This window comes from Cetorhinus maximus, chromosome 8 (assembly GCF_964194155.1).
Source record: "Cetorhinus maximus chromosome 8, sCetMax3.hap1.1, whole genome shotgun sequence".
NCBI lineage: Eukaryota > Metazoa > Chordata > Chondrichthyes > Lamniformes > Cetorhinidae > Cetorhinus > Cetorhinus maximus.
Window position 1 is genome coordinate 83,745,069 of NC_135886.1, and position 26,161 is coordinate 83,771,229.

Consider the following 26,161-nt stretch of genomic DNA (forward strand, 5'->3'; position numbering starts at 1 on the left):
AACCGACTGTCTCAACTTCTCAAACTGAAAATGTTTCACCTGCTTGTTGAAAAACTATTCTAGGTTTTCAAAGAAAAAGGACATGTAGCGTGCAGTTGCAGGTTAATTTGACAGGTCTGTAGGTGTAGCTAACAAATGTATTTTTTGTTGTATTGCAGTACAATCATCTAGCTATCTGCAAATGTAATTATATGACAGTAGTTTGAATGGTGTGAGGAGTCTAACCAGCAATAGTGTCTCATTCGTAGTCCGTTTTAAAGTCTGCAGAGACCACGCCGCCAACCCTTCATCTCCGCGAATCAAGTGAAAATACTGTGCAATTATAGCTTAATATCGGTAGACTTGTTAGATTCTTAGAGAGGTTGTTTTCAGTTAAGTTAATCACCATTACTCAGCATATATTTTGTAAGGCTCATTGTATTTAATAAATGCAATATATTTATGAATGAAACGTGATAAGCTGTGTTTCCAATGGATTTGTATACGACCGAGGGGATGGAGGTCAGTCTCATCGGCGATCTGACAGAATGTATTGAACAGTAAAGTTACTTTCCTTTTTTCCCCTAAATGATGTGGCTATTGTTGAAACAGCTGCCCTACCTTCCTTTTCCTGTCCATTGGTTTAATATTGATATTATCACACCACCGCCCTCAGCCATCCCTGGGGTCCGCGCAGCAAGGTATGTATCAACGTGTTTGTAAACACAATGTACTTGTTGAGAAAGTAAAGCAGCAAGCATTATCCAGGCAAGTTCAAAAAGAAAGCTGCGTGTAATTTTAAAGCGTGGCAAGATCGACTCGGAAATGTGATCCCGTTTGCATGTTGTTTAAATAAAAACTTCCCAAAACAAGCGTGGTCTGTAGAATGAAGTCATTAGCTCGAATATATTGGTTATCTAACCGCCACCCTAGCACACAAGGTTGACAAAACATCATCGATGCATTTCCACACGCTATTGTAAAACAATGGTATTCTAGGGCCTTGGGACGTTTCGTCATGTTAAAGGCGCCACATAAATATACGTTGTTGTTATTTTCTCTAAAAATGAACAAAAACCAATAATAAAACTCTAAAATAATCTCTTAAATGTCATAGTTATAGTGATTATTAGACTGTTAGTATCTACTGGGTAATAATGAAGTCGAATGAAGTCAAAATTTTATTGTGTTCCGCTTGTGTTCGGATTCTGAATTTATAAGAATGACCGTGCACATTAACAGAAAGTTTTAAATAAAATTAGGTGACCCTTTAGAATTTCCGAGAAGCTAATAATCATTGTACATGTATTCAGGAGTGATAGAAACATGGTGTAGAAAGCCCTGGGCTGGGATTGTTTTAGCTTGAATTGTTTCATTAATGGGCAAAGATATTTTTTAAAACGCAAGCCTCCATATTTGAGAGATGAAAACTGACCACTTTTCTGTGACAAAGTCTGAGCCAATAGTAAATAATAATGAATCAAAACAGAAATGCTGGAAATACTCAGCAGGTCTGACAGCATCTACGGAGAGAGAGACAGAGTTAATGTTTAACTCTCACTCCCTCAGATGCTGCCAGGTCTGCTGAGTATTTTCAGCATTTTCTGTTTTTATTTCAGATTTCCAGTATCTGCAGTATTTTACTTCTGAACCAATAATGCTGAATTTTCATGCTAAAGTTTATGTACTGTAAAAGTCGCAACCAATTGACAGATTTCTATGAAAAAGCTAGCCATTAAAGTTTATTTATTTTAAAAATTGTAAGAAATGGTGGAGAGTCGATTATGTTAATATATTCAAATACGATTTGTAATCACCGCCGTTACTATCGTTATGAATTATTTTTCCATTATTCACAAAGCATTAGCCAATAGCTATTGTAGCACGTATTCGTTTGCTATTATATAAATGCCATTGGCTTATTGTCTATGTATTGCATATGGATGCCCTTGCATAGATTAATGCTTGGTTCAGTATTTACCCGGGAAGGTGACTGATATTGTAGTCAAATCTATGTTTATTTTGATTTCAAAGGACGAAGATACAAATGATCTTCTGTATAAATAGCTACTTCTGTACAACTTTTATGCGTAGAATCCTCGTACTTTATTCCCGAATCGTCCACCGTGTTATACATAACTTGGATTTCTTCTCTATTTTTGGATAACATGCCATGCACTCTGTTAACAGCAATGTGTAGTTATTTAAAATATACATTTGCCATTTGAATTCAGTCCCCAATATTAACCCATGGTTTGCGTCAGTAGATTAAAAATAAGTAGATACTATTTGTACGGCTATTGATAGTCCCAAAGCGCTGGTATTCTCATGGCGTCCAAAGCAGTGCGTCTGGCAGATCGCCCACTGCAATTCCGCCAACACCATGCACACACACACACAAAATACTGCCGAGGCTGGAAATCTGAAATAAAAACAACAAAAAAAGTTACAAATACTCAGAAGATCTGGCAGCATCTGTGGAGAGTGAGACAGCTTCAAGACATCATCCTGAAACGTTGACTCTGCTTCTCCCCCCTGCACAGATGCTGCCAGACCTGCTGAGTGCTTCCAGCATCTTCCTTTTCACTCTTTGCAAAAAGATGTCAGCGAAGCTATCAAAGGAAAGTCGAATTACAAAACAGAATTCCTGTGAACATTTTACCTGCGGAATGGGCAGTTACTTATGAGGATTTCCGTCCTCAGCATTGCGGTAACGTTAACTGGATCCAGAGACGGTTCATTTCTATTAGACTGAGAAAAGGTGCATTTTCTAGCATTTCGTCTTAATACATAGGACGAGCCATGATGTGCGTTTTACAGACGATTCCAGGTTTATTCAATAATTCATCCCTGGCTATATAATTCCGAATTAAGTTTTGGGTGACCCAAACACAAGGCGGCATCTAACGATCTGAAGATGCGTTTCAAGACACGTTTCATATTTGTTTAACCTTGTTTAGCCAAATGTTCTTTTACATTTTATTGACATGAATATGCATACTAATGATGTTATTGTGTGTACCATATGTGACATTACGACGTTACATCAAAGCAAAAATGCAATCTTTAAATGTAAGAATGAAACACGGTGTTTTTGAAGGCCATACATTTCCCAGACAAAAATAATTGAAAATGCTTGAAACCAGCCGAAATCTCCAGTCTTGAGAGTTGTCTTTTCAAATGCCCACGCACTTTCAAATATCCTCCATCAGAGCATGATGGAAAATTCATTCAAATCAGTCCTTGCATGCGTGAACTTGCACCGTTAATATCTTTTCAAAGAAGCATCCATCGAACAGGAGAATGAAACAAGAACATTCGCAGGTGTGATGTGGGAAAAATTTAATTTTGAAACGTCAACAAACTTTCGGAAACGTGGGAGTACGGCTTTAAACCCAAGTGGAACAGCTCATGTCCATTCACTGATTTATTGATGCATGCTTAGCACGTATTTCAGCGAAGAGCAGCAGCAAGCTCCGCCCCGATATCTGATTGGTGAAATTCCAAAGTGAGCGTCCAATGGTGAAGGCGCCCGGAGCAGCGATGCAGCGGATTGGCTTCGGGCAGTGTCAGTTACACAAGGGGGCGTGGTCACTGGGAAGAGTAGGTGACTGCGGCTTCTCTCACTCATTTCTTTACTACGTTGCACAGATACACAGAGACACTGAAAAGTACATGTGGAAAAGTGGCCATGGCTGTGTCAGCTCCCGTTATCCCACCGCCCCCTCTTACACCCACCTCTACCCCGTTAACAGGAGGCTTGTTCCGAACCGATTCTGTGTACACCAGCCCTTCCGAATCTCCCAAACTCAGCAGCATTAATAACATCAACAGCGGCAACGAGTGTAAGATGGTCGAGCTGCGTGGAGTCAAAGTGGCGTCTTTCAATGTGGACGGACAGGAGCTGATCTGCCTCCCGCAGGTTTTTGATCTCTTCCTCAAGCATCTGGTGGGCGGTTTGCATACGGTTTACACCAAGTTAAAGAGACTGGATATAACGCCCGTGGTCTGCACCGTAGAGCAGGTCAGGATCCTCAGAGGACTCGGAGCCATCCAGCCCGGAGTCAACCGTTGCAAACTCATATCCAGGAAAGACTTTGAAACTTTGTTCAATGATTGTACCAACGCAAGGTGAGCTCGATCTCTTTTTTTGTCTCCTGCATTTTTTTCTTTCTCTTTTCACTGAGTACTTTTTCCTTTCATTATTTTCACCCATCTCCCCTTCCCCATTGTCACCTGCTTGGGAATTTTAACCACTGGTCAATGGCGGGGGGCGAGGGGAGGGGGCGGGGGAGTCTTCAATGATCAGAAACAATGTGGAATTCTCACATAGAGACAAATCCATTAGGTTTTGAAAACTGCTCCGGAACATCAAAGGCAAGAAGGAAAATCGGCAGTCCTGGCATTTAACACAATTTACAAACTCATCTGTCCGTCCCCAGTCACGTTTCAGTTTCACTCTTTCACCCGCCCTCCCCGTGAACTCTCCTTGTATTATTGAAACCATGGAACCCAGATCAGCAAATGAATGCAAGTACAGTCATCCCAAATGAAAACATTTTCTAATTATATCTATTCATCGTTTTACAAGGAACATATGATACCCACCGTGGCAAATACGTGAGAACATCACTTTTATGCTTGCGTTGTACATGTGTTAAACTAACGCAAGGATTGGCTGTCCACGCCAGCATGATGGTCCTGATCGCGCAAAGTTAAACGAGGCAACTAAAGGTGGTTTATTTTGCTACCCGAAAACACCGTAACATTGTTTTCATTTACTAGCGATCGGGGATCAGCGCCGCTTTGCTGGGGGTTGTATATTTTCTGTTTCAGCCTGCAGGACTCGCTGTTGTCATTCCTAATCAGCAAAAACAAAAATAAACTTATTCCAAAGTGCTAAAGATAATTAGCAGATAATTTGAGATGCGGAATAGACCAAGATACCCAATTAAACTGCAGGTTGATTTATCTGGTGCACATTTTTTTTTGTTCCATTTGAATTGATCGCGAATTAATTTTCCAGAGCGTCTTTCCAGACTGCAGATGTTGCAGTTTGTACAATAAATCAATGGGGGCACATCTAAATGAATCGCCTCGGATATGGATTGTGTGCATGTTTTGATGTCTCTGTGTTATTCTTAGCTTGTTATCCTGACAGATATATAAATGGTAAGCATGCATTGCCAGCTAGGTTTCTGCGAGACTATAACTTTGCAATTGACTGACCTGTCAAACTCATTGAATTAAAACAAAACTTTTCAGATCAGGAATGGTAGGCTAGTAAAACAATCCTTTATAATTCCTCGGTTTGAAATTGATCTGCAGGTTTTATTGCATTCATTATTTATTGAAGAACTGCAAGCTAAACATAACGTTAAGCTATTTTGCACTTAGGGACTGCATTTAGGAAATTGGATGGAAATTGCATTACTGATGAACATCTGTGCATTTTCCACTGTTGTATTGTTATACATAGATGTAATAGCTCAGCAGTATTTTTACCACATATTTTCTAGCCCTATGTCATTATGCCTTTTGCAAAGTACATTTCGAAAATATTCCGTCAGATAGGCTATAGTCACGTTGAAAAAAAATGAGTCTTCAAAAATTAATTTTTCATTTGCCTCTAGCAGAGGTTTAATAGAGTACACACTTGCTGTTTGTAGAAATATTGTTTAATCACATTAATATCACAGCCCTAGGAAGGAAGATAATTGTACAAATGCATACAGAAATATGCATTGCTAACTTTTCATGATTAAATTATGTAAATGACCCATCTACCGTCCTTCGGAGCACTAATCATCTAATTAGGAGTGATGTCTTGAATAGATGTATCTGAATCTGGATATATGCAATCAGGAATGCATAAAATTGGAACTGACATTCATAATTCCAGAAAATAGCCTGCAAGATAAATGTTAACATATATACAAATATACATGTTAATAAAAGTAGAGTTTAAATGAGCTTCATTACTATTTCTGTAAGTATTGTCTATATGAAAAACAAATGCCAGAAAACTGACATTTTCAGGTGTTCTAGTTTTGGGAGTAAGGTAGCAGTTAGCTTAAATTGTACAGGATTCTTCTTGATGAATATAACATGAATTACAACTCAACATATCCATGCAAGCGAAATAAATGAAAACTGTTTATTTCTACCACAAAATTAATTAAATTAGGAAAAATATAATATTTTTAGAATCATTTGATATCTTTCAGAATTTGAAATTTTGACTTAAACCAGTTAAGAAATAGAGGTCCAAGTTAGTAACTCACCTGGCATCAACCAAGGTAGACAACACTGTTAAGTATATTTTGTGCACTGATTGCAATATACTATGTTGATTTTCATTTGCCTACAGTAAATAGAATGTCAAATGTGTCATGGGGAAATAAATACAGTGAAGTTTAAAGGGAGACATGATGCCCCAAAGCATCATTCAGTGGATTGATTTATCTTGCATGGTATAATGACTGCAGATGTGGATCTGTTATTCTAGATGAGGAATGTATTTGATGAGCTGATAGCACAAGCCAAGAAGCGTGGTTTTAATTACTGATGTGGAATTTATTTGTGAAGCACAAATGATTTACTACATTACTTTGTTATTGGCAGATGACCTTGCTCTTTACACCAGAACATTGCTTTTCTATTAATCAAAAAAAGGTATTTTTGAGGCCACTACCTTTGATATATTTTAAGCCAGTTGGTTGGCATAGTCAGTAAAAAGAACCTGACTAACATGTTACAATTGTACTGACTAGGGATGTATGGTACTGTGCAGTATAATTTTGGTGTTGGGGAGAAGGGGGTGGGGGAATGAGTGGGTGTTCCTCATTTAAAAAGGCAAGTCTGTCTTGGGCTCATTTCAGGCTAAATGTCTTTCAGAATTGTTCTGGGTGCTCAAATAAAATGAGAGAAATTAAGGAACATGAAGGAGAGCATGCAGAACATTTTATTGCTTTCTTTGAAGCCACAATAGGAGTAATCTATACCCCTGATGTAATTTCCAGAGCGTGGGTAGGTTTCAGAACACCTGGCTTACAGTTTCAGCACAGCTGATAAAATAAAGTTAAATTTTAGATTCATGTGGCAGCCTGAACAGAAGAAAAATAACATGAGGGTTTCTTTTGTAAACACAATAGATGGAGCAGGGAGATAAGGGTCTCCCAAGCTCTTTAATCATTCTTTGTTAGATAAGTTACTTTAAGGGATCAAAGTATTTGAAACGTGAGATTTTTTTCTCAGTGATTTGTAATACTAAAAAAGGTACTGTGTGTAGGTTTATAAAATGATGACACTAGATATTGAAACTTAGGATTTCTAATGTTGTATGTAACTCAAACATAAAATGTGTTATCATCTAAATAACACTTTGGCTCTCACACTTGTGAATTACCATAAAGTCATCTTCTGTGTAACACACCCACTGTTATAATATGCTATTTGCATTGTTCACGATAATGGAAAAGGTTTGTTATAAAAAAACAGCTATAATAAGGGGTCTCTATCTCAGATATATCTGAATTGTATGGGTTGCCTGTATTTTCTTTAAGCCACTGTTTTTTTGATAATTTCTGATATACTTTCTTAGATCTAAAATAGTGATAAGAACAAAAGGCAAGATGAATACCTATCTGACAAGAATATAGTATCCATTGCAAAATATCATTTGAAGATTTTAAAAGACGTTGTTAAAGTGCTTTGTTATGGAATTTTATGTCCTGTGCATAAATGTATGTCTTTAGAATTTAAAGTGCAGAAACGCAACAGAGAAAAAAAAAACAGTAATATACAAGAGATAAGCATTTTTTTTTATTAATCAAGTAAATTAGCTTTAACACATGTCCTGTAGCACTTGTGTTCTTAATTTTTAGGACCTAAATGGCTTTTGCCGAGTATCTAATGTAACTGTATTTTAAGCAGCAGTCACAAACTGGGGAGGTAATGGCATAGTGGTATTGTTGCTGGACTCGTAATCCAGAGACCCAGGGTTTGAATCCCACCACAGCGGATGGTGGAATTTCAATTCAATAAAAATCTGGAATTAAAAGTAATGATGACCAAGAAATGATTGTTGTAAAAACCCATCTGGTTCACTAACGTCCTTCTTTAGGGAAGGAAATCTGCAGTTCTTACCTAATCTAGTTCCTACATGTGACTCCAGACGCACAGAAATGTGGTTGACTCTTAGATGCCCTCTGAACTAAGGGCAACTGGGGGTAGGTAATAAATGCTGGCCTGGCCAGTGACGCTCACATCCCACAAACGAATATAAAAAAAACAGGTTGGATTCTTAAGGATAACTCATCATTACTCGATAACTTTAGGTCAAAACTGCCTTTTTCCTTTTTCCAAACATGGTGTTTTCTATTTGCCTGCACCAAAGACTGTTGGTAACCACAGAATTATAAACTCCTTTTGATTTAAGCTTAATGGTTATTTAATAGGATCTTCTAATTACCTATCAAGGTTAAATCAGAAGCCACATAATAATGTTACAAAAAATTCAGAAGATAGGACTTTGCAGCTGCAGTGGGTCAGAGTAACGTGTATAAGTACCAATGTGAAAGTAAATGTAATTTTGAAACTCAGCAAAAACATTGACCTGTCTGAATTGCAAAGAGATTTGCATCAGATTGGTCTAAATGGCTGGTTGAAAATCTTCTGTGAATCTTAAATCTAAGTCAACAGCTTGTGTATGCATCAGGCAACTAATATAATATGCCCTGGTCTTGTGAGCAGACTTGGGACAGCCCTCTGTTTAAACCCTAATACAAAAATCACACCTAGTTCATTTTATTCTGACTCAAACTGAATGTAGCCTCTACTCACTCAAAATAAAAACTAAAGATCTAAACCTCCCCTCTCCCAGGCTACAGATTGAGCAATTAGTGTACGCCTCTTGTAGTGATGTATAATTTGGCATATTGTTAGCCTTAAGACGATGTTTATTTGGTATCTCATTTGCATTTTGTTCTCATTTTCATTTAGTTAATCTGGATAAACTCTTGAGTTTTAATGTCACATGCCTTTGAATTCCTCTGCTTCAAAGTTTTGGTAATTAAACCATTAGCATATAGAAAAAGACAGTGATGCAGTCCTAGTATTAGCCTTATATTGACTAAATAAAAACAAGAGCAAAAATACAAATGCAAGACCAGATAAACTCCATCTCAACGCTAAAGATACAGATCACCAGGATGAATATGAAACAGGTCAAGATCACTATGAAGCAGACCGGGAGAAGTAGGGAGCAGGTCAGGAACACCGTGAAGCAGACCGGGAGGAATGTGGAACAGGTCAGGATTACTGTAAAGCAGGCCAGAAGGGATGTGCAGCTGGTGAATATCACTGTGAAGCAGACTGGTAGGAGTGTGAAGCAAGTCAGCATCACTGTGAAGCAGACTGGAAGTAGTGTGCAGTGGGTGAATACCACTCTGAAGTAGACTGGGAGGAATGTGAAGGATCACTGTGAAGCAGGTCAGGATCACTGAAGTGAGAGAAAAAAATATCAAACTGTGATATCACAGGAAGGCCAAGAGTTGATTGGCTGGTGAGTATTGTAGTTTTGTTTTCCTTTGTTCAATTTTAATGAGTTTGTCTAAGGATATGAGAAATTTTAAAAATCTTTTTTTTTATAATAACAATAAGTAAAGCATTTCAATTAACCTCCCTATTTTTAAGTGACAACAGAAGAAAAGTGAATAGCTGGTGAGTTTTTTTTAAATAGTCAGTTTTATTATCTAATAGATAGAGGAATGGCAGGGCAACTCTGGCCCCAGGAGTGAACATCCTGTTCCATGTGGGAACTCCAGGACCTTTCCAGTGTCCTGGATAACCATTTATGCAGGAAGAATTTTGGAGCTTAAGCAGTTGTTGGCATCACTGCGGCACATCCGTGAAGTTGAGAGCTTTGTGGGTAATATCTTCATAGATGTGGTCACCCTGCAGTTTAAGAGTATGCAGGGAGAATGGGAATGGGTGACCTCCAGGCAGTCAAGTAGAAACAGGCAGATAGTGTAAGAGTGTCCTAAGTGCGTCTGACTCTCCAACCGGTACTCAGCTCTGAATACTGATGAAAGTGATGGCTCTTCTGAGGTGTGCAGCCAGAGCAAGTCTGTGGCACCATGATTTGCTCAGCTGAACAGGGGGCACGAAGAAGACTGGAATGTCAATAGTGATAGGATACTCGATAAGGCGTTCAGCCAGGTGTTTCTGTGGCCAAAGTCATGAATTCAGTATGGTATGTTGTTTTCCTAGTGTCAGGGTCATGGATGTCACTGAACAGCTGCAGAGCACCCCGAGTGGGGGAGGGGTAAGCAGCCAGCAATCGTGGTCCATACCGGTACCAATGACATAGGTAGAAAGAGGCATGTGCCCCTGCAGTCAGAATTTAAGGGGCTAGGTAGGAAATTAGCAAGCAGGACCTCAAAAGCAGTAATCACTGGGTTGTTCCTGGCACCATGCGCAAGTGAGTGTAGAAATAGGAGGATAGAGCAGATGAATGCATGGCTGGAGACATGGTGCAGGAGGGAGGGCTTTAGATTCTTGGGAGATTGGGATCAGTTCTGGGGGAGGCAAGTCCTGTAAAGGCCGGACAGGTTTCACCTAAACAGAGCTGGGACCAATTTCTTTGCAGGGCCATTTGTTGGTGCTATTGGGGAGGATTTAAATTAACTTGGCAAAGGTGTGGGAACCAAGAAGTAATATTAAAGAGGAATACCAAGGTGTAAAGAATACTCAGAGAGTCGGATGGTACTAGAATAAGAAATAATAAGGTATTAGGTGGGATCAGCATAAAAGGGAAAGTAATAAAGCCTAAATTAGGGTTACAGTGAAGGTTTGTGAATGCACGGAGTGTGGTCGCTAAGATTGGTGAGTTGCAGACAGATAGTTATGTGGAAGTATGATGTTGTGGTGAATGCAGAGATCCGGCTTGAAGAAGGGTAGGGCTGGGTATTAAATATCCCTGGATGCAAGGGGTTCAGGAAAGATAGTAAAGGAGGAGGGTGGCAGTATTGATTAAGGAGAATATTGCAGTACAGGAGAGAGAGGGCATCCTAGATGGGTTAAAGTCAGAATCTGGCTAGAGTTTAGGAACAAAAAACATGCAGTTACATTGCTCGGTTTAGTCTGTAGCTCCATAGTGGGAAAGATGTTGAGGAACAAATTTACAAGGAAATTACAGAGAAGTGCAGGTATTACAGAGTATTTATAATAGGGAACTTTAATTATCCAAATATAAAATGGGATAGCAGTGTAAAGGGCAGAGAGGGGTAAAAGTTCCTAGAGTGTGTTCAGAAGAATTTTTGACAGTAGTATGTTCCCAGTCAAATGGGAAAGGACATGTTGCTGGACCTGGTTCTTAGGAATAAAGTGGGCCAAGTAGATCAAGTGTTAGTAGAGGAACATTTAGGATTTAGGGGTCAGTGATCATTGTATCATAAGGTTTAGGTTGGCTATGGAAAAGGACAAGGAGAAATCCAGGTAAGAATAATTAACTGGGGAAAACCCAACTTCAGTGGGGTAAAATGGATCTGACCCAGATAAACTGGAATCAAAGATTAGCAGGCAAAGCTGTAACTGAACATTGGGCTGCCTTTAAAGAAATGATAGGTGGAGTACAGTCAAGGTATATTCCCACAAAGGAGAAAGGTAGGCAAACAAATCCAGAGGTCCCTGGATGATGAAAGGGCTAGAGATTAAAATGAAGCAGGAAAAGTGTTTTATGATAGATGTCTGGTCAACAATACAATTGAGATAAAAACAGAAAGTGCTGCGACAGGTCTGGCAGCATCTGTGGGGAGAGAAACAGAAATCCAAAGGGTTCTGAAGAAGAGTCAAATTGGACTCAGAACATTTACACTGTTTCTCTCTCCACAGATACTGCCAGACCTGCTGAGTTTTTTCAGCAGTTTCTGTTTTTATTTCAGATCTCCAGCATCTGCAAAATTTTTCTCGTAGTATAATTGTGAAATATTCCGAATGCAGAAGTTTCAGTGGGGAATTAAAAAAGCAAATAAATGAAGCAAAGAGACAGTATGAGGGGAGAATGGCAGCTCACATAAAAGGGAATCCAAAAGTCTTCCATAGGCATATAAATAGTAAAAAGATGGGAAGAGGAGGATGATTAGGGACCAAAAAGGGGATTTACGCCTGGAGGCAGGGGGCATGGTTGAGATACTAAATGAATACTTTGCATCTGTCATTATTAAGGAAGAGGATGCAGCCCAGGTCATGGTGAGAGAGGGTGTAGATCAGACTCTTGAAAGGTTAAAAATTGATAAGGAGGTAGTATTGGATAGACTGTCTGCAATTAAGATTGATAAGGCAGCAGGACTGGATGAGATGCATCCAAGGATACTGGAGGAAGTGAGAGCGGAAATTGCGGAAGCACTGGCTATAATTTTCAACTTTTTCTTGGATTCAGGTGGTGCCAGAGGATTGGAGATGTTACATCATTGCTCAAAAAAAGGAGGATAAAGATAAACCCAACAAATACAGACCAGTCAGTTTAACATCGGTGGTGGGGAAGCTATGAGGAACGATAATTTGGGACAAAATTATTAGTCATTTGGTCAAATGGAGGTTAATTAAGGAAAGTCTGCATGGAATAGTTGAGGGAAAATCATGTTTGACTAACTTGCTTGAATTTTTTGATGATTTAACAGAGACGGTTGATGAAGTAATGTTGTTGCTGTCGTGTACATAGACTTCCAAAAGGCATTTGATAGGGTGCCATGATACAGACTTGTGAGCAAAGTTATAGCTCAGGGAATAAAAGGGACAGTGGCAGAATGGGTGTGAAATTGGTTGAGTGACAGGAAACAAAGAGTAGTGGTGAACTGTTGATTTTCAAACTGAAGAAGGGTTTAATAGTGGAGTTCCCCAGGAATTGGTGTTAGAAGCCCTGCCCTTCCTGATATATATTAATGACTTAGACCTTGGTGTACAGGCACAATTTCAGAATTTGCAGATGAAACGTAACTTGGAAGTATTGAAAGCCATGAGGACGGCAGTGTAAACCTTCAAAAGGACATAGATAGGTCAGTGGAATGGACAGACAAATGACAGATGAAATTTAATGCAGTGAAGTGTGAAGTGATACACTTTGATAGGAATAATGCAGAAAGACAATATAAAATAAAGGGTAAAATTTTAAAAGGGGTACAGGAGCAGAGGGATCTGGGTGTATCTGTACGTAAATCATTGAAGATGGCATGGCAAGTTGAAAGAGCAGTTAATAAAGTATACGGCATCCTGGGCTTTATAAATAGGACATAGAGTACAAAAGCAACAAAGTTATGTTAACCCTGTATAAAACACTGGTTTGAACTCAACTGGAGTATTGGGTCCAGTTCTGGACACCACACTTTAAGAAAGATGTGAAGGCATTAGAGAGAATGAAGGCATTAGAGAGAGTGCAGAACCAAGAACCAGAGGGCATAAATTAAGGTAATTGGCGAAAGAACCAATGGCAACATGAGGAAAAATATTTTCACACAGTGGCTAGTTAGGATCTGGAATGTATTGCCTGAGAGTGTATAGTGGAGGCAGGGTCAATTGAGGCTTTTGAATGGGCATGGGATCGTTATCTGAAAAGTAAAAATTTGCTGGGCTATGGGAAAAAGGCAGGGGAGTGGCCGAATGGCCTCCTTATGTGCTGTAACCATTGTGCGATTTGTGAAACTATTTGCCGAATCTGCAATCTCTACAGGACTGTATAAATTCTAATGTATATCCTGGGGAGAATTTTCTGCATGTCGGTTGGGCCGGTTGGGAGCGGGTGCAGGCGAGTGCAGAGCTCATCGCCGCCCGCGATCATCTGCGCACCGCCATTTTATGTGGGCTGGCCTTAAATGGCCCACCCAGCGTGACACACGGCTGGTAGCGCTCAGTGCTACCTGTGCGGGCAGGGGGAGGAGGGAGAGTCAGGGCTGTTTCGCCCATGCACACAGAAGAACACAGAAATCTCCCTGAGGCACGGAACTGCCTCAGGGAGATTATGTACATAATAAAAGTTCATAAATGATAAAGTTAAAAATTATTTAGGCATGCCCCCTCATGTGACAGTGTCACACGAGCTGGGACATGTTAATGAATTGAGCAAAAATTATTTATTTATTTGTGTAATAAAACCTGCAGGAAACCTCATCCCGCCCGTGGATGAGGTTTCCTGAAAAACGCAAAGGCCGCTTGGGCTCTTCACCTGCCCGCCAACCTTAAGGTTGGACAGGCAGCGTTGCTAACTACTTTAATTGGTTTTTCAATGACCTTAATAGACCGTTGAATGTTCAGCGGGTGCGCAGCTGCCTGTGGCGCTCGCCTGCCGAACATAATATCTAAACGACGCATGCTGATGTCGGGACACACGCCCAACGTCACCGCGTGTTATTTTATACATCAGTGTGCCGGGTCCGCCTCCGTACACCGACGTCAAAATTCTGGCCCCTGTCTCAAAACACAACTATACTACAGGTAGTGAAGTAGAAATTAGTTTGCATAAACCCCTGGACACAGGAAACAATTCAGTTACTGAATTTAAATTGCTTACACAAAGTAACAACTCAATTGAGTGTATTAAGATCCAATTAATTAAACTGAACATGTAATTGTAGAGAAAGAGATTGTGTCATTGAAACTGTTCCAAAACAGTGTTGCTCCAGAAATAATGAGGAGTTGCATGTTACCACTATGTTGGATGGTCTCATGCTGTCTCCATATTTATAAGTGCCCACTCGTGTATTATATGACAATTTATTTTTCTGTAGGACTGTTTCAAACATGCAAAAAGGAGCAAACAATAACAGAGCAGTAGCTTTTGGACAATTTATTCAACCTATAATGCTACTAGCAATGAGTAGTTTAATTAATTGATAATCATAACAAAATAGTAATTTTAGCTTGCTTTCCAAAATGGTACCGTCATCACATTTCCAGCAGATAAAATTAAAATTAAAATTATAAAACCTAGATTTATCAAATTTTCTGGCTGTACTTTATAAATATATGTTACTGCAAGAATACAATATCGGGTTGGATAGAATTTGGGCCTTCGTTTCTTTGATTGATGTAACACCAATAATCAATACCTTAAAGACGACACTAAAAATTAACAAGCACACTGTGTAATTGTTCATTTTACAGTATTTTCCACAGCACCAAAGCCATAGATTTGTGATCAAACTCAAATTATGCTATTTGTGGGGAGCTATTACAGTGTTATGACCCATCTGATCATCTTTGTTTGTTTCTGTATGGTATTTGTATATGTTCTGATACAAGCTGCTTCAGGAACTCAAGTCTTAATTCTGATTCTGATATTCAAACTAAATGATTATAATCCTAAATTTTGCCCTGGCTGATCTGTGCAGGCAATACAAAATACATATTTCTTATACACTACTTTGCATTTTGAGACAGATTTATCATCCACCAAACATTGGTTCACTTGAATATTCAAAAAAAAAAATTTTGGAATGCTAAAAGACACAAGTCAGTGCTGTTTAGAATTCAGGAATCAAACAACAATTTTATTAATAGAACTTTTGGAAACTGCAATAATTTAAAACAGTGCTATTGATCTGTCCAAATACATCACTAATTTACAATGTCAAAAGGCATCTACTCTTTGAATCAGCTCCTGCGTATTTTAAGACATCACGTTCAGCCTTGGTAAAGGCCAAGCTGTGCTGTTTTCATGCACAAAATATTGCCTGTGGAGAAAATTTATGACTCAAATGTTGATTTTTCAGCCTGCATGTAAGGCCAGAGAATGAGGCAATAAATATGTCATTCTGATCAGGCAGATCACTTTTGAGTGTCGGTTATTTTAGAAATATATGCAGGGTTAAACAGTAGCAGGAATGAAGCCAGACCCTTTGCAGATATGATGCTCGTTGGCCACAAAACTCTACCATCCATATTAGGCAATGACTAATCAGTATAACTGTTCCATTTTGTGTTGACATCAACAGAAGCTGCTGTACATAAAATTGTTCCAGATAATGTTCTCAACTGTTTAACTCTTTCCACAGTTCAATTGCGTCGTCAATATAAAAGTGGGAGTGCTAGTTGATAAGTGATGCTACTGTATTTTGGAAAATATTTTTAAAAATTTGCTTTTCCACTCTAGAAATTTCAAAGGCGGCTCTGACAGTCTAAATTAGTAGCCACTGTTGGCAGCCTTTCCATTCACTCTAATGACCATTTCACTGACTCGAAGTCCAGACAGCCATGCAACCCAGACCGACATCATATTCAAATACGACAAAAGAGTCTATGACTCTGCTAATCTCTTTGGTTGTTTGCTAATGATATTCTTGGCTGTACTAGGTGGGAAAACACAAGACTGCTTTTGGATAATCAGGAAATTTTAAAGAAGTTTTTTTTTGCCAATCAAAAATACTTATAAGGTTAAAATAAAAAGTATTATAAGAAAAGATTTTATCATGATATTTAAATTTTAACATGACATCTTGAAGAAACTGAACCAATAGATAACATTTCTGTGTTGAGTTAGAATGATATTTATTCAATTCTGCTTAGTGGGTGCACAGATAAAAGCAGCCTTTAAAACTTTGACAAGCAATAAGCTTCTGAATGGAAGTGTTTACTAAGATTCCAGGCAGATGTAATTTACTAGAGTTTAAGATTCCAGGCAGATGTGCTTTATCAGATTTGATCATTTTGGTAACATTTTTTTTGGGTTATGTTTTAATTTTTTTTTTGCCAATTGACACATCATTACAAAGACATTTAAGAATTAAGATTATAATACATGCAACATTGCGGAGCTAACAAACTAGGAATATGTAAACAAAGGCAAACATTGACTCAAAGGTTAAGAACTAATAGTAAATTGTTAACAGAATTATAAAAATGATCTTACTTGTACTGCTAACATGAATGATTTCTCTTTAGTTTCTCAACAAACCCCATCCAAATTGGATTTGTTTAATTTTGAAGATGTCAAGCTAACATTACAGAATGCCACAATAGGTATTACCTAATTTCTATTTTTGCCCATTAAAATCAGGCTGAGTGACATCATATTGTTTGCAAAGATAATTAACATCAGGTTAAAGTGTATGGCCAGTTACAACATAAAATCAAACCTCTGATTCAAATGTTAGGTTAAAAAGTTACCTTTTATGTCAACTCCTCTCATTATTTGTAAATGCCCTGTGTTAAAAAAAATTCCCGTGGGTCTCATAAGACTATAATAGCTTCATGAAAAAAGCCCACAGGATTTTACTGCATAAATTGCACATCTATAATATCTACAAGGAAGCTGCATATTACCTGATAGCTTTTCAACTTAAACTACTGTCCAAACTACCTTCTGCATGAGAACAATGAATAAGAATGGTTAATTTGAACATGTTGGTTTTTGGTTGAAAATGATGGTATTTATAGAATTTTTTTGACATAAACTTTGTTGTTTCTAACAAAATGGAGAGGAGGACTTACGAGAGAGAAGATCAGTTAGCACTTGATACCTGTTCCCACTTATTTCTGTTGCTTGGCAAAAAAAGTTCAAATGTTGGCAGTTTTGTCTCCAGTGTTATAGAAAACTACAGGGGGAGTTGAAATGCTGGAGACTTCAGCAAAGAGCTATAGTATGGGGCAATTTGACAAAAAAAAATCCTCCGCAATTTTTTTGTGAGGGTCAGCATGTCACCAGCTGTTTGCAGAGAAATGTCTGAAATTGTACATGTAGGACTTTTCCCCCATTGTGTGTTTGTTCAGAAAATTTGAAACCAACCAACCGAATATTTTGTGATGGACCTGCTAAAAGTCAGCCCAATTATGGGGAAATCTCTGGTTGGCTGAGTTTGAATTTGTGAAATTGACTTAATAAGAATGTCAGTTTGAAAGGAGATACGGCAGCTTTAACTGCAGCCTCATCTTTACAAATTACATTGGTTAATTAAATTATTTCAATTACTTGAAGCCAGGTTTATTAGACGATGAGCCCAGAGAGTTTCACTAACACCGAGATAAAAGGAAATTTGTCTGTTGATGCCATTGTTTAGTTGAAGCTCTTTGGTGCTGACAGATGTCCTATAGCACCATCAGGGCAGGGAGGCCCCAGTTAAAGTAATGGATAGCAGTCTCATGTAAAGATTGGTCCATTACAAGGATGGATTTTCAGCAGGCTATAAATCAGTGCCTGACTCATTTTCTTTCCCAGCACAGAGATGAGCTGCTGTTTTTCTTGTTATAATTGAACGTCAGCCATGAGCAAAGGGCAGAAAAGGGAATTTTATGTTGACATTCATTATTTTTTCACCAAGTAAAAGACAGGAGGTTTTTTGTTAGGCAAATATTCATATCATATCTAGAACCTACATTAGCACATGAATGTGATGCCTTTTTCACCTCGTTCCAGTAATGACTCAAATTGCTTAGGGGTTCCAACTCACTGTTTACTTATTACTGAATATGTCATGCTTTTACCAAAGCATTTTTAGAGTTGCAAGATTACAATGGTCTTAAATTTACAAGAGAATGACAGTCACTGCTGTGTAAAGAGAGGTTAAATGCACAATTTACATATTCATTTCATGATTCATTTGTTTGATGATTTATATGTATTTAGAGTGTGTTTTGCCAATTGTGTTGCCACATACCTTTAATCATTGTATGGCAGATCTGCTGGGCTTGCCTGAAAAAAAATCAGAAATCCCTCTGATTGTATATCATATTAAATGATGAATATTTACATATTTTGGGGTTCCCCTATAATTTTCCTCTTCTGATGCTGCTGCTTGCTGCCAAGCATCTCATTAGCCAAGACAGGCTGGATGATCTGCACTGCAAAACTTTTCAGATGATCAGTTCCGCCACTTGACTAACTAATAGGAGACGCATTTGAAGCAAAGCTAAATGCCGTTGATCATTTCCTCGCCGCACCCCTCTAGCGAGACAGAATGCCTCACCAGCAGTCTGAATGGAAACTGGCAAAGCTCATCCCATGGCAGCAAGTGAAATGGAGTCCTGAAATTTCGGTCTGCAACCTTCTAACTAGGATTCAAGCACACTTACCACTTTACTGGTTGGACAGCTCGAAATTGAATGTTTCAAAGCAAATCTTATTTTCAAATAACTTACTCATATGAGTTATCTACCTATAGCTTTTCCATCATATACTGCGTCAGTGCTATTTTGTGAAGAGTTTTATTTATCTTTTTTATACCTTTTCACCTGCAAGATTTCTAGCATCAAATTCTTATACGCATCACATCAACTAACCTACACGCAGCACTGTCTGAGTGGATCACCTGCTTGCCTTATTTTCCTCGTGAATGATGTGTGAAATGGGAAGATGTAATGGCTAAGGAACTAGAAATACAAAAACAGAGATAATGGGACCCTTGAAACTATAGTCTAGTAAGAGTTAGTGCCTTCAGGACAGGAGAAAAAGGGGTGAAATTTTTATTTGCAATTCTTCATTCTAAGGCTAAACTCCAACTAGAATTTATGACTCAGATTTTTAAGATATAAGCGTCAGGATGCTCAGCAGAAAGATATGCTTACGTTTGAGGATAATTTATTTTTATTGGTATGTGCAGTTGAATTTGTTGGTATTTGCTAAATGCAATACTTTATCATTCTGCTTTTTAAATTCCCTGCTTTAATTTGTAAACCGTAACAATAAACATACTGCTGTAGTTCCACTTAATATGCAACTTTTTAAACCAGGATCAATGACTATCATGAAGTATTTGTGTTATCAAGAAGATGTGACCTATGTGTTTTCTGAAACAAATGTAACTTGTGGCACATTTTGAGATCAATAACTTACTTAGGCTTCCTTTGTTTGACACTTATGTTCTCTGTGGCAACTCTGGAAAATGTCTCTTCAGTTTATTTATTTTCTGATGCGCTGACACAAAATAATTGGTGGAAGATATCTTCATTTATTTTAGTCAAAATATTCCACATGGCAGATTGTGGTCTTTGGTTCTGGAACAACACCAGATGGCGTCAGTTTAATAAGTGTGTAGAAGGGATGGAGGGTGCAGAAAGCGATTCCACAGAGGCGGCGCATGTCTGGAATAAGTTAGCGGGGCAACTCAAGAGTTGCTTTTCTGAGTTTTTAATTATATAATTGTCAAAAAGTTTGCAGGAGGAAAGAAAATTCAACGTGCATACTTTGCATTTATAAAACAAAAAATGGTGGGGTTTAATAGAATTAATGATTAAATTAAACAAGCAAGGGGGAAAAAAGTCAAACAAATCCTAATATTAACATTTTCAAATCTCTGAGGGGCAAAGAATTATCATGTGAATGAATAGCAATTCTAATTTCAACTCTAAATTTATTGTCTTATTTTTTGCTCTTTTCTCTTTTGCTTTCTCCATTCTTTCATCTCCTTTACTTCTTCCTGTTTGTATTGGATTCTGTGCCTTGTAATCTTTGTTCCAAATGACACAGGAACTCTAGTAGTCTGCTGCCTTATTAATTTTTAATATATTAAGTGTTTTACTGTTGGGAGCAGGTGTCAGGAAAATATTCTAATTGTCAGCTTTAGGCAAAAAATATCGAATCCTGGTGTCAGTTCACTGAAAATAGACTGCAAAGAAATCAGCAAATTCTTGCTTATGTTAAATGTTCCTGACATTTGTTCTGCTGGAATTATATGCAGTTTATCTGCTAAGCTGAACATTTTATCAGCATGACAATTGAATTGTGCAGTGTATATGCGGCAGAAAAATGGTAATTGAGTATTTTATCAGAGGCTTCCATGAAATGGACTTTGTAGTCATAAATGAAGATTAAGGCTGTTGTTCACAGAGACGAACAAATTGGAGTGATTTATTATCTGTGACATCAATATGTCATTGCTTGGATACAAAATGAAAAACACTGAATTGCAGCTAAGCAGCGGAAGGTAAATACAGGTTTTAATTATTTGCTCCAAACCATTAAAACTGAGATGAAATTGTCATTAAGATCGCACAGCTGTTACACTAGGCTCATTTGTGTGGATTAAAAAAAGACAGTAATAAAGGATCATGTCAGAACAGAGGAACAATGAATGCATGATTCATTGTAAATAATCATTAACACAGGAATCCTGAAAGGACTTTTTGACTTACACAGTTCGCCTGGCACTAATCTGTATATCCTATTGAATTCTTTTGAACAACCTAATTGAAAGTAGATTTTTAAAACAGTCATTAGACTTTTAGACTCTTGCCCCAGAATTCAAGACAATTCAATTAAGACACCATTCTGAGCCTTCATTGCAGAAAAGCAATCTCAATATATGAATGTGTTAAGTAGCAAAATGTTTTTAAGAGCATGGTGCCCGTTAAATTGACTTTGCTTTTCCACTGTTGCACTTAAAATGTAATTAATTGTTTTACATTACTGATTATGGTGTTTTATTTTGGTATCAATGCTAAATTTCACTTACTTTGGTCAGGTTGCAACAACATTAATGAATCTCCCAGTGCTGACTTTACTCTTTAAGTACCATTATTCTACGCATAAGTATTCATTTTCTAGGCATTAGGAATGTTGCCAGTAGTGACAAATTGAACTGTGAATTATATGATAATGCTTGTACTGTTTGGAAGCTTTGTTTTACAGCCTGTTAACAGAAAGATAACATTGTTGATCTGTGAATGGTTTTGAAGATTGTTAACACTTTAAGAACCAAAACACATTTTTGCGAACTCTTTTTTTTGTTTTATTAATATGTATCCCTCTATATCACTATCACCCACACACACATATCACTGTATTTTTCCTCAAAATGGCAAGCTGCAGAATCATACTGAATTCCACAAGGAGCTATTGCATGTTTTATTTCTGCTTATATACAAGTTTGAAACGTTACATTTCAAAAAAAAATGCCAGAGCTACATAAAATAATGATAGAAAGGCAGTCGTTTGATGCTGAGGTCAACTGCAGGTTAATTTCTGTTGCCAAGGGAGCATTACAGCATATAACATGTTACACATATTCTGCTGCTAAAGTGTGCTTTGGGTAACTTTGTGTTCTTCTGAGACCACTAGACCTATTTGCTGTGTGTGGAGTGTCAGCTAGATATAGTCACTCTTAGATCCTCTGGTCACTTATGAGCCAAAATCGTTTTTAAGTATAACTCTAGGTCAATTAGAAGCTATTTTTTGTTTCGATTTTCAGTGCACCCAGATCCTGGGGTCCACACCAATGCTTTCAGGTTCCCTCTTCGCAATGCTTCCACTGCGTATTGACAGCCTGGTTACCCGCCAAATTGGCTTGGTGGCCAGTATGTAGGACCTGCTGCCTCTTCCAAAATCACTGGGAGGTGGGACTGCGTTGGAAAACTAGCACCCCCCCCCCCGATCAGGGACATGAAATTGCGGCCTCAGCCAAATGAAAATTCAGCCCTTCGTTTTAAGTGATGGAAGTTACTGATCTTATGCATGTGGTAGCTTTTATTTATGTATGTGTTCCAAACAATCTATTATTTATTTTCCTCGGTAAAGAGGAATTAGTTTTCAATGCATGACAATATTTTACAGTGTATCTATCTTTAAAAAAATGAACATGACTAGGCTTTCAATTTAACATTTAATTAAAAGTTATTAACTTTATCTTATACAAATTAAAAACAGCAAGCTGAGAGTCACTCACTGGGCTGGATTTAATGCAGCCCATCATGGCAGGAACCATGGGCAGCAGGCCCACTTAATCCTGGGAGAGGGCCTGTGCCAGTCTCCCCGTAGCAGCCAAACGTCCCCTGATTAAGTGGAGGGTGGAAGGGGCTTTCACAGGCTTCTCAGCCACTAGCAGCGAGATGTCAATTAGGCTCATGAATGAGCCAATTGATACCCATTATCCCTGAGCCCACCGCAATTTAGTGGTGGCTCAGGATTAAATGGAGCAGCTTTCCCGGGCCCACGGAAGGCCATCCAGCAAAACCTGACAGGCTTGTTAGCTGCCTGCCAGACCCCTCATTGCCAGGTCCAATCATGGGACCCTGCATCGGGCAGGGGGTTAGCCGCTAAAAGCCACTCCCCTGCCCTTGCCTGCAACCTCTATCCCACCCTCACTCATCTTTGGCCTGTGGTCCCATGATGATCCTGTGCTCTGGTGTGTGCAGTGCTGCCAGCATCCACTGCTCCCACTAGCACTGGTGGCAGTCGTGAGCTGATTGACTGGCAGCTCTCAGTGTGTTGAACTTCAGCAGGGGCAACAACAAGATGTCTGGTCACGGTAAAACCAGAGGGAAAGGGAGTGCCAAGGCCAAGATTCGCTCTTCCAGAGCTGGTCTCCAGTTTCCCATTGGCCATATCCACCGGCTGCTGCGTAAGGGTCACAATGCCGAGCGTGTTGGGGCCCAGGCCCCCGTCTACCTGGCCACCATCCTTGAGTACTTGGAGGCTGAGATCCTCGAGCCCAGGACAACAAAAAGACCCGCTTCATCCCCTGCCACCTGCTGCTCACTATCCGCAATGATGAGGAACTCAACAAGCTGCTGGGAGGGGTCACCATAGCCCAGGGTGTGCTGCTGCCCAAGAAAACCGGCCACCCCAGCAAGGTTTATGTCTGAAGGGGCGAGATCAGGAAAAGATTAATCTTGGGGAAGGCCTGTCTGTGGCCACTTAAATGGCTGAAAGGCACTTGATTCCATTGGGTCTCCCCCATGGAACTGACAGGGGTTCCCCAACTGGTAGGTAAAGCTCCAATCGGCCCTGTTGGAATTCTGGCCAGTGTGTTTAGATTTATCATTCAGTAATTTGATTGAGTGGAAAACCTTGGATGCTTTCTATGGTAAATCTTTTGCTAAACTGAGATCAATATAATGTTCTTAAATTTCTACTAAAAATAGTTGGGATGCTTATTTCAGGTAGGAGGTTCATAGCTAATATTAAAATCTGGTGTCAGCTGTGGCTCTGTTAGCAGCAATCTCGCCTCTGAGGCAGCGGGTTGTGGATTTGAGTTCCACTCCAGAATGTGAACATAAAAATAAAGGTTGATACTCCAGTGCAGTATGGAGTGGCATTGGAGGTGAAGTTAAACCGTGGCCCTCTCTGCGAGGTGGACAAAAAAGATCCCCTGGAGCTATTTCGAATAAGAGCAGTAGAATTATTCCCAGTATTCTGGCCAGTATTTATCCCTCAATCAGCATCTCAGAAACTGAGATTTGGTCATTATCAGATTGCAGTTTGCTGTGGCCAAAGTGGCTCCCCGGATTCTACATTACAACAGTGACTATGCTTGAAAAGCACTTCATTGGCTGTAAAATGCTTTGGGATGACCTGTGGTCATGAAAGGCACTACACCGATGCAAGTATTGTTTTTCTTCTTAGACACAGAATTCAATGCTTAAAACACAGATTTTAAAAATCCACAAAATAAAAAAAATGCTTTTGACTGATTCAATCATGAACTCTTAACTTCTGTGTTACATTGGGCAACATCCATATAGTTGCAAAATTGCATACGCTGTACTCATTGTGAGCAATGGTGTAGGGAGTATGCTAGTAGAGAAAGAAAATGCATTTACAAGTATGTTCTGAAGAAGAATCATACGGACTCGAAATGTCAACTGTTTCACTCTCCACAGATGCTGTCAGACCTGTTGAGTTTTTCCAGCGTTTTTTGTTTTTATTTCATTTACGAGTATTCTTCATTGCTTCTTAAAAAAATGAAGCGTAATGACAGTGATTTGAAATGTACAGAATCCTCCAAGAATTGATAATTTGTTAATTGGTGCAAGAACTAAAGTCTAAACTGTCCTGCTTCTATGCTCACTAGCCCACAACCTTCCTGTTGTTAAGGTGAATGGAGAGGTGAATATGGTCTGAAGAGTGCAGAGGAGTAAAACCCAGGCCAAAATGCTGATAACTCCTTACCAATCACATTTTTAGAAAAGAAAGCCAACCCATCTGATCTACAATCCTGACCTAACCCAGCATTTCTTTAACTGCAGTTAGATTTGGTGATTTAAAAGGATATAAGGAACACGGAAGATTCTCTAATTTTAGATATGTAACCTTAAGTCTAGATGGTTCTTCATTAAAACTGTTTGCATAGAGCGAGGCACTGGATATTAGTCATCTAACTTTCAGTGAAGTGGTCAACAGTGCTGGCATTTAACCAAAAGGGTAGGAAAATTACAGAAGTATGAGAGCTAATTTCATGTAAATTGGGTTGCCATTAATGAATAAATATGTTGAGAATAAATGGAAATCTTTCAACAATATCAGGCTGAATTTTACCAGCCCTCTGAGGAGGGGTTGGTAAAATGGCAATAGGAGGGACAATGGACATCTTCTCACTGCAATGGGATATTCCCAGAAGCAGGAATGGCAGCGGTTCAGCTGTGCATCAACTGGAAACAACTTGGAATTTTAATTCGATTAATTGGCCATCTACAAGATGCACTGCAGGGACTCACCAAGCCTCCTTCGACAGCACCTTCCAAACTCATGAACATTACCATCTAGAAGGACAAGGGCAGCAGATAGATGGGAACACCACCACCTGGAAGCTCCCCTCCAAGTCACTCATCATCCTGACTTGGAAATATATCACCGTTCCTTCACTATCGCTGGGTCAAAATCCTGGAATTCCCTTCCTAACAGTGCTGTGGGTGCACATACACCACATGGACTACAGCGGTTCAAGAAGGCAGCTCACCACCACCTTCTCACGGGCAATTAGGGATGGGCAGTGCCCTAGCCAGCGACACCAACATCCTGTAAATGAATAAAAATAAATAACAAACATTTTACCACTGCACCGGGATTTTGCTGGCATTGGCATGGCCCTCCATTGCGTGGGGAGACTGTCAGCTATACCGTGGCAGTCTTTCAGTGATTTCCTGTGGTGGGTGGGAAAGGGGGGGGGGGGGCGGAATCCATCTTTTTTGGCCACTCCGTGGTCCACGGAGGGGCCCTTTAGTGGCATTGGCCACACCCTGTGGTGCCCTCTTCTTCTGCCTGCAGCTTTGGTAGCAGCCACTTCTCTTGATGCAGCCAGTGAGTTGCCGGCCATCTGATTGGGCCAGAAGCTCTGAGAGGTGGGCCGGCACCCTCAGTTGGCAGTGGCCTCTTTAGTGGCCGCCACTGGTAACATCAAGGTGGATTTTATTGGGGGTCGTGCAGAGTGGGACTTCTGCCCCCTCGGGGACAGGAATTTCTGCCCTAGAGAGCTGCGGC

General features: G+C 39.3%; 2 protein-coding genes across 3 annotated transcripts in view; both read left to right on the forward strand.

Moving 5' to 3' along the window:
* Positions 1-3,580: 3,580 nt before the first annotated feature.
* Positions 3,581-26,161, forward strand: part of dacha (dachshund a) — a 389,808-nt gene continuing 367,227 nt past the window's right edge. For both annotated transcript variants that reach the window (XM_078547218.1, XM_078547219.1), the window contains exon 1: positions 3,581-4,110. In XM_078547218.1, coding sequence (XP_078403344.1) covers positions 3,671-4,110 — 440 coding nt within the window. In that variant the 5' untranslated portion in view covers positions 3,581-3,670. The remainder of the gene's footprint in view (positions 4,111-26,161) is intronic.
* Positions 23,198-24,343, forward strand: LOC144683806 (histone H2A type 2-like). The gene has a single exon (XM_078547228.1). The coding sequence runs from the start codon at positions 23,198-23,200 to the stop codon at positions 23,489-23,491; it is 294 nt and encodes a 97-aa protein (XP_078403354.1). The 3' UTR covers positions 23,492-24,343.

Excerpts from the sequence above, each read along its gene's own strand:
- LOC144683806 (XM_078547228.1), top strand. The coding sequence starts at position 23,198 with ATGTCTGGTCACGGTAAAACCAGAGGGAAAGGGAGTGCCAAGGCCAAG.